We start from the raw sequence: 9,768 nt of genomic DNA on the forward strand, positions 1-9,768 counted from the left end.
CTGCACTCACCCGTTTTCTCTAATCTTTGTCTATCCCTATAAATTCCATGGCTTTCTCTTCCTTTTCTCATAACTTGCTGAATTCTGATCAGCAATTTCAAAAACCAAAATGTCTTTGTTTATTTGCTTCCTCTTCTTCTTCCTAGTCTCCTCTGCAACTGCTTGTGATCGCTGTGTGAAGCAATCCAAGGCATCCTTTTTCTCTACATCCGCTGCACTTTCATGTAAGATCATGATCAATCATTAACCTCTCTTCTAATCTCTCTACCCTTTGTTTAAATTCAAATTTTGATTAAAACCCAGTTAATGATTTTGTGAATTAAGAAATGGGCTAATTTTGTTTTGTGGATTTGATGCAGCTGGGGCTTGTGGGTATGGCTCCTTGGCCATGGGATTTAGTGGTGGACACCTTGCAGCTGGTGTGCCTTCCCTTTTCAAAGGTGGAGCTGGTTGTGGTGCATGCTTTCAGGTACCAAATAAACTTTAGTCAACTTTCTTATTTTACATTAGGCGTAATAGTCTAAACTACTCTATCGTGCGAAATGAAAATTTGAAACTAGAGTGCAAGAGGTGTCGAACGCGCATTGTTTTAGCCAACTCGCCTAACCTACGTCTGTTAATTTCTTGTTTAGGTGATTCAATTTCTATCTGCATTTTAATGATTTGGATTTTGTTGGCAGATGAGATGCAAGAACACAACTCTCTGCACAAAACAAGGGACTATAGTAACTTTGACTGATCTCAATCAAAGTAACCATACAGATTTTGTTCTGAGTAGCAGAGCTTTTGCGGCCATGGCTCAAAAGGGTTTGGACCAACACATTTTGAGACGTGGCATTCTGGATGTGGAGTATAAGAGGTAACCATATCCCAAAAGATTTAATCAGAAACTTCATTAATTTTTTTCTTAATTAAGAAACTTCCTTAGTTGATCAAAATTGGCAGGTCAAAATTAGAATAAAAAACTAGATCAAATTGGCTTATCCAGAAATTCATAAAGGTTTTGATCAACCGACCCCATTAAAAAAATAAAATAAAATTGTGTTGTCTACCAACATTTAAATAATAGGTCCTCCCAGACAAAAAATCCAGGCACATTTATTCTAGTATTACGCTAGTAACGGTAAAAAAAATGTACCCAAAATTAAAAGTATTTTATTATTTTACTGAAATTTTGTCCATCTCTTGTAACAGGGTGCCATGTGAATACAAGAACCAAAATTTATCTTTACGTGTGGAAGAATCAAGCCAGAAGCCTCATTACTTAGCAGTAAAAATTTTGTACCAAGGTGGTCAGACAGAAATTGTAGCCATGGATGTTGCTCAGGTTAGCCAAAAATTTCACGTATTACAGCATTGCAATTCCACATTGTATTTATATTATCTAACCATACTTGTTAACATTGTGTGTGTATCTTTCTTTAGGTTGGATCTTCAAATTGGAGTTTCCTAAGTCGAATCAACGGGGCAATTTGGGACACGAGTAGGGTTCCGGCGGGGGCGCTACAGTTCCGGTTCGTGGTGACGTCTGGGTATGATGGGAAGACGGTTTGGGCACCGAATGTTCTTCCGGTTAATTGGAAGCCTGGGATGATATATGACACAAAGGTTCAGATCACTGACACTGCGCAAGAGGGGTGCCCTCACTGTGATGATGGGAGCTGGATATGAGCTTAAAGGATGTTTGTCACTAGTTCACTAAATACACATACAGTTCAGTATACACCAAAAGTTAGATTTATTTGTCTACTTTTTTTTTACTAGAACTATTAACTTATGAGATGTAAATTTCATGTTGCCTTCAATAACATTTTATTTAGGCTGTTTTGCCAATTACCACCGAACTTTATGGTCATTTCAATTTTTTTTTTTTTTATGGTTATTTAAAATTTTAAAAAAAAATTACGCAGGAAAGCCTAAAGAGAGAGGCAGCCCAAAACAACAAAATAAAAGTACAACCCATAAGAGAAAATACAATGGATATATCCAAAAAGCAATACAGCCCACAACAGCTTCCAAACAAAAAAACCCCTAGACATGGAAAAGAAAAATTGTAGCTTCCACCAAATTAATCGCACCACCATCACAAAACCGCCTCCCAAGAAAAAAAAGCGCTAACAAACCAAATGGGCGAATGAAAAATGAAGGTGGACAAGCCACTCGCGCAAACAGCCTCCACCAAATTGTATACTAGTTGCAGTTCAAAAGCCACCAAACACCTGAGTGCATAGTCGAAAGAGATTTGCTGATGAGCCATCCTATGAGTCGGGTAGCATAGGTTGATGGTTGCAGCTTAGCTTAGTGAAGGGGAACAACGTATGAAGAGGATAGATGCATAATAAATTGAGGCAAAAGCTCAAAATAAAATCACTTAAGTTCATCTCCAATGGAAAAGGCTAAAAGTCTGTATGCTAAAAAATGGTCTGTTTTGATAAAAAAAACCAACCCTCAATGGTCTGTTGGGCCAAAAGTTTGTGGAACCCACCAGGCCAAATGTTGGCTAAAAAGCTATCAGATTGGCTAATTCCAGCAGAGTAGGATTCTCTCATCTCCTAATCTCTCTTCCCTTTCCTCATCTCCTATTTAAACTATTACGATTAAGTTACGTCAACATCTTGTTTTGAATTTTTTATATATATAGAGAAAAAGACAAAAAAAGGAAGTGTGAGAGGAAGGGAGGGAAGGAGATGAAAATATGATGAAAGAGAATTCTACTCCAATTCCAGCCACCCGCTCAACCCGTTTCTCGGAGCCCATTTGCCAGCCTTTAATACAAATTCAAATCCAATGGTTGGATTTGAAGGGATCCAACAACAGGGAGAGAAACACCGGTGTGCTGACATCAGCATGCAACACAGTTGGCATTGTCATCTAGCCGTTGGATTTTTTTTTTTTTCAGACAGAATTAAAAAAGAAATTTTAAAATTTCTATTTTTTCCCTATAATAGCTATGGCATTTCTACACCCTATCTAACCTCATTTCATTCTAATTTTTTACATTTTATTCACCTCAAACACTGTTTTCATACACACCCCTCTCTAACCTCTTCCAATCTTCAAGACTTAGAGGGTAACCTTATTTTAATATGATAGTTTAATTCAATTAACCAATAAAGTTAAAAATTAAAAAAAAAGAAAAGAAAAAAAAGAACTTAAAATTAATGAATTATTAAGGGGTATGTTTAGCTCATTCGGATGGAAATTGTATACAAATATAGCTTGACGTTGTTTATTTAAAAAATTTCTCATAATGCTATAATTCTGGATTGAGCTATGTTTAACCCCTTCAGTTAGAAAAATAATGGGGCCCCAACCAAAGAAAGGGTGGCCCGCTATGGCTTTTCCAAAGAAATATTCGAGCTAGTATGGGATGATAGTTGCTGTTATCTTGCTAAGTGTAAGACAACTTCGTTTTCTTAATATCACCTAGCCAAACTCCAATTACCAGAACCACCCCCACCCCCAAGAAACAAAAAAACCCCCAATTTGTGAATTTGAGTAGCACGAGACATGCCTAAAACAGTCAAAGTTGAAAACGAAACAGACATGGAAGCTCTGTAATGAGACTTCTAAGTGATGGATGGATGGGTGGGAGCTGAAAGTTGAGGTTAAGTACGGAAATATCCTCTCCAGATCTTTTTGGTGAGGATCTTAGAGATCTGTAAATCATGTCCATTCATCGTACATCGTACATCATGCGATCAATTTTTGTCAAGCATTGTTTGTATTTAATTTTAAATAAAAATATTTAAAATAATTTTTTACGATTAACAGATATGATTCACGAATTCTCGAGATCCTCACAAAGAGGATCCGGTTTCCAGAAGGACAATTGTAACCTATAGTTATCTTATATTTAAAAGAAAACTTCATTTTAATCCTTGGCAAAGATGACTTTTAAATTAAAACCATGAGTAAGATCAAAATCTAATTTTAGTCCCTAGATACATTAATAACCTCATTTATTAATTATATTTTGATTTTTTTGGTTATTTCTCTTTTTCTTTCTACTTTTTAATGTATTAATTTTATTTCATTATAATTTTCATTTTCATTTTCATTTATTGTAATATGTTTTTTTGTAAACAATTAGATAAATTCATTTTTGTTATACAATATATTTCAATGCACTTTGTCTTCTTCATTTATGACACACCCCGACCGAAATCGAGGCATGCTAGCCGACACTTGAAGGTGAATTAACCAAAAGGAAGCTGATGTATAAAATATGGATAAATTTAAACCAAAGTTAGACTTTATTTATGCTAATAAAGTGAGTGCGCAGTAGTGAAAAGAACCCATAAAACATAAGTAGTCAAAGCATAGATGACAGTACGACGTAAGTAGAACAGTCAAATCTAGTTAAAGTACTTATTACACAACCGAAAATAAGCTCCTACATTTATTTGGGAGAACATCAGAATCGCCAAAGTTCCCTCGTATGCCACATAGGATTTAGCTAACTAAGTCTTGGAGGAGCAAAAAATAGAAGGTGAGAGTGGGCAAAAACAAAGGTTTAAGAAACACATTTATTTTCTGAACATACTAACCCCAGTTTCTAGAAAATCATACTACATATAAGTATGAAATCATAGGTAATTCAACAATAATTCAAGAAACACACAAATCGTAATATTTCAACTGTGGCATAAGGAAATCAAGTGTTCATCAATCTGTGCTAACACACGAGTGCATGCAGGGAAATTTTGACATGAACATGGCTGGTTGTAATCATAATATACGCTCTAGTACTAAAATCACGTGAAGACTGGCGTTAGACGCATCACATACGAGTCCTAGTTGCCTATTATGACCTAGGACAGGACTGACACCTACAATGGATCCAAAGTGAGCGTGTGGTGCGATGTGAACATACACGTGAAGCCTTGTCCTGGGCCGGGGCGAGCACTACACCGGTGTGAGCATGCATGATGAGCATATAAAATGTATATGAACATGTCATGACAATTTATAAATCTCAACAATATAATAGCACTTTTAAATTGAAATAAAACATGGCATTATAGACATACTATTAATCCAAAAGCATTTGTGGAAACTATAAAACTTTATATATAATATATATAAAAACAAATACCCACTCACTAATACGTAGTCGGGTCGTAGCCTCCTAACCTTGCTTGACCTCGTATCTCCTCGGGATAATTCTCTCCTATATGTGAAACAACTATAATAATTAATTAATTAGGACATACACAAAAAGGCTAGGAAAATCCCCTATAATTTGCTGAAACGGAGGGTTTAAATATACGAAAACATTTTACACGACGTCACGGACCCTTACATGTCGACCACGTGCCACCACGAAGCAGCACGCGCCCTCACTCGCCTCCACGGCCTGCCAGCTTGCAGCCACGCGCAGGTTACACGCCAGCACGGGCTGGCAGATTCCAGGAGAATATTTCGTTAACTCTAATAGACGTACCTAACAACGTCAGTAACGGCGTGAGAATATTCCGTCAACTTTAACGGAATATACTCATTCTTCTCTAATTTTCAGATCACCGTCACCGCCGTCTGGTTCACCAGAATCTGGAAAAGTTGGCCGGATTTTTGTAAAAACTTTAAAACTTCATATCTTCCTTATTTCTCAACCATTTTCGACATACTTTATATGAAAATGAAGCTTGGGAAGAGAAGAACAAGTTGGTACCTTTTGAAAGTCCAAAAAGTGGACGAAAATGGACTGAAAATGCCTTGAAGATCTCGGCCCTAATTTTAACGTCCCAAAGCTGCGTGTCTACACGTTGGCTTGACTTTAAAATTAGGCTAGGGACTCTAAGGAGTTGTGTAGTTGCTTCTAAACCTTCCAAAACCTTGCAACTCGAACAGAAAGTCGCCGGATAACCTACACCCGAGTCAGAGGTCCATGTTGGAAGCTCAAAACTTGGTCAATTTTTAATCGACTCATATGGATGGACTCGTGGGGTTGAGAGGAGTACAATGGTGGTGATTTGAAGTCCTATCTATGATGTTTGATGATGGTTCTTAATTGTTGCAGAGAGAAGAGAGACACGGGATGAGGGAGAGAATGAGAAGAAGAGAGAGACAATTTCTGATTGGACAATAGAGAAAGGGTTTCTGATTGGGTGAGAAAAGTGAGGAAAGAAAACTGATTAGTTGGTGAGATAAGGTCACGAGACCGGTTTTTAAAAGGGAAATGATTCAGATTTTGTACAATTTAAAAGTACATAAAATCTGGCTCACCTTATCAAAAACAGTGTTTCAACACTAAATAATTAGCACACATGTACACAATTTTACCTGTAGTTAATGTACTTTAACTAAGCGTAACTTCTTTACAACTCTGATTCAGGTCTAACTCGCACTCACGCATTCGTAACAACGAGTATTATTTAATTACAATAATAGGAAAAATAAATTAAAAGTCGAATAACAATGTCCACGTCAGGTTCCACTTTGACAACAAAGGCATAATCGTCATTTTACACACTTGGGAAGGAAATTACATGAAAAATTAGATACGGGTCGTCACAATTTAGGTGCATTAAATTCATTATAATACATTTCAGTGCATACATTTAGGTTGTCACATCCTAGCCCAGGCTCGACTCCACTGTAGCACGATATTGTCCACTTTGGGCCCCGACCACGCCCTCACGGTTTTGTTTCTGGGAACTCACACGAGAACTTCTCAATGGGTCACCTATCATGGGATTGCTCTCACACGCTACTCGCTTAATTTAAGTCAGTGAGCTCCCAAAAGGCCTCGTGCTAGGTAGAGATGGGAATATACATATAAGGCTTGCAAGATCTACTTCCTTGGGCGATGTTGGATGTTATATAGGTACACACATTTAGGTATATTAATTTAATATAATACTTTTCGGAGCATATATTTCGGTACACATATTTAGGTACATTAATTTAGTATAATACATTTCGGTGTATATATTTCAGTACATACATTTTGATACTAACATTTAAATACATTAGTTCAATATAATACATTTTGGTACACACATTTCAGTGCTAACGTTTAGGTACATTAATTGAGTCTTTCAAATTTGAAGAATGTTAAATAAAATTAATAAATTAAAATTTTTATATTAATAAATTTAAATATTTAATGGGAGATATTAATGCACATTAACTATTTCAAATTAAGGACATATTAAGGGATTATAATCAATACATTATCTAACACCATATTTATTTTAAATTTCATTCTTATTAAAGTTAAAAAAACCCCTATATTTAATGAGCGGTAGGTAGCAAAAAAAAATTGATACTTATATGGCATCTTTGAATCAGACAAATTAGGAGTCAATATGATAATTAATTTCTCAAGTTCTACATCTTTTGGTCCTTTGTCAAACTTTCATAAACCTGAATCAGGAATGTATTTGGAATAAAAAAATATCAGGAATATCACATTTTTGTATTGTATTTGTGTACTACATAATATAGTGAGTGATGTGTACATACAATATTAATTAGTAAATTTATCTTATTAAGTGTTGATTATGCACATCGCTTACCACATCATGTATACAAATATAGTATAAAAATGTAATTTCCTTAGCATTAAATGCAGTATAAAAATGTAATTTCATTAGCATTACTTATTCAAAATAGTCTTCTTGATCATTCATGCTATACGTAATTGCTTTTAAATGTTTCGAGTACTATGTCAAAGTCTAATAATTCATCTTAATTGATTTGTGAGATTAGAATCCTCTCTTGGATTTTGCCCCTTTTTTTTTTTTTTTTGTTAATAAATTCATCACTTGGAAGTTTTGTGTATAGTTGAATATTTGGATGCACTAAGACCATCTCTAATCTTGGATTAAAACTTAAAATTTTTAAGCCAGAAAATTTAGGTTTTAACCTAGAAATAGTTTTTGTGACAACCCGTTCCAAATTTTACGTTTTTATTTTATTTTAAAAGCGTGAATTTACGAAATTGCCCTAGAGGCAAGGACTTTGACTTCCGTAGACCATCGATTTGAGAGATGTGGAACTTATTCTTTTAGCATATCCTCGTAGTACTCATTGGTACGAACGTATAGGCGAAAGCCGTTTGCGAGTCCGGATTATAACGGTATAGTTATGGACGTTCGAAATTGGTTATTCAAGATTTAATGTTTATTTAAATTAAATCCCACTTTGTGGGGGAAGCCCAATCAGAAAATGGAGGGAGGAAAGAGGAAGTAAAGTTGGCAGCCAATCAAAAGAAAGAGGAAAAGAAAAAGCAAAAAAAAAAAAAAAAAGAAGGGAAAGCTCCCCCCCAAAACCGTAACCCGTATGCACGACCATCCATTTTCCAAGGCCGATTCCGGCCAACTCCGGTGGAGTTTTTCAATGCCACCATCACCATCTTGAAGCTCTCATTCCCCTCTACAAAACCCACCCAAGAACAACCTTGATTAACCATGGTATGAGGTGGTTTGAGGCCACGAAAGTTGACGAAAATCAATGGTGCTCCGCCCACCCTTTTCGATTTTCCGGCAAATCGGCAAAGCGATGGCCGATTCCACCACTTGGGCTTTGTAGCCCATCATCCCAGGAGCAAAACCCGACCAACCTTGACCCCGTTGGACCACCGTAGACGACGAATTGACGTCGGGAAGTTTTAGGCACCCGCCGGCTTTGTGGGCAAAATTGACCATCTTCCGTCCACTTTTGGACTTCGTGGCAGGTATGAAAGTTTCTCCACTCACTGAGATCTTCATTTCTGTGAAGTTTGAGAATTTTTGAAAATAGTTGAATTTTCCGGCGAGTCGGGGCGGCCGACCGCCACCCGCGGCGGCGCGTGCGGCGGCGCGTGGCCAGTGGGCCGCCAATGCTATTTTTTAGGCTATGTCGAATGTCTTGAATTCAGTTTTGTTATTTGAATGACGTAGGTTGATCATTGGAACCTAAATTTGTTACGATACGTTACTTGATAAAAATGTGAATCGACGATCCGACCGTTGGATCGTCACCAAAATTGGATACATTATAATACGTAATATTTAAAGATCATAGGAATTTATGGATCCGGAATCCGACTTACGGATCTTCCTGAATTGGATTTGTAAGTTAGTAAAATAAATGTTCACGACCACTTGTTTTAGGTAAGTGGCGGAGATCCGACCGTTGGATCGTAATGAAATTTTAATATGTTATTGTAGAAACATATTGTGGATCGCTGGGAGTTGCGGATTGGAAATCTGATATGCGGATCTTCCGGGTCAAGATATATAGGGTTGTAAATCCTACCGTCGATCAAAGATCGACGGTTGACTTGTGGTCAATGGGTCTCAAACTATTTTAGAATGTCGTTGAGGTTGTGTTTTATGTGAATTACATATTCTACGGATATGAGTTATGAGATGTGATTTGATAATTGGTCACAGGGACCAATCATTCAGGACGCCTCGATGCGTGCGCTAGAGAATCATAGCGTGGACTTCTGGTGAGTGGATCTTTTCCTTTTTATCGTACATATTGTTGAGAGTTCTATCGACACTTTTAAATTGATTAGGCATATTACTTTCATATATAATTATTGTGAATGCTTGAAGTACTATATGAACTACGAATGGCTTGATCCCTGTTTAGGGTACGTAGGCAGTCTAACGAGACGTTAGATGCAGCCATAAAATATTTGAGACAAAAGCCTTGTTTGGGAAATTGAGTAATGCGAAGGAAATTGATAAAGACAAGTTTTAGTTTTGTGAATTAGTTAGTTAATTAGTGTTAATTGGGTTATTATGGATAATTATCCTTGAAAATAAGTAG

At 36.6% G+C, this 9,768-nt stretch overlaps 1 protein-coding gene across 1 annotated transcript; it reads left to right on the forward strand.

Moving 5' to 3' along the window:
• LOC137729727 (expansin-like A2) lies at nt 1–1,844 on the forward strand. Its single transcript, XM_068468737.1, has 5 exons — nt 1–224; nt 360–469; nt 681–859; nt 1,195–1,327; nt 1,426–1,844. The coding sequence occupies exons 1-5, from the start codon at nt 110–112 to the stop codon at nt 1,669–1,671; spliced, it is 783 nt and encodes a 260-aa protein (XP_068324838.1). The 5' UTR covers nt 1–109; the 3' UTR covers nt 1,672–1,844.
• The last annotated feature ends 7,924 nt before the right edge of the window (nt 1,845–9,768 follow it).

This window comes from Pyrus communis, chromosome 3, assembly GCF_963583255.1.
Source record: "Pyrus communis chromosome 3, drPyrComm1.1, whole genome shotgun sequence".
NCBI lineage: Eukaryota > Viridiplantae > Streptophyta > Magnoliopsida > Rosales > Rosaceae > Pyrus > Pyrus communis.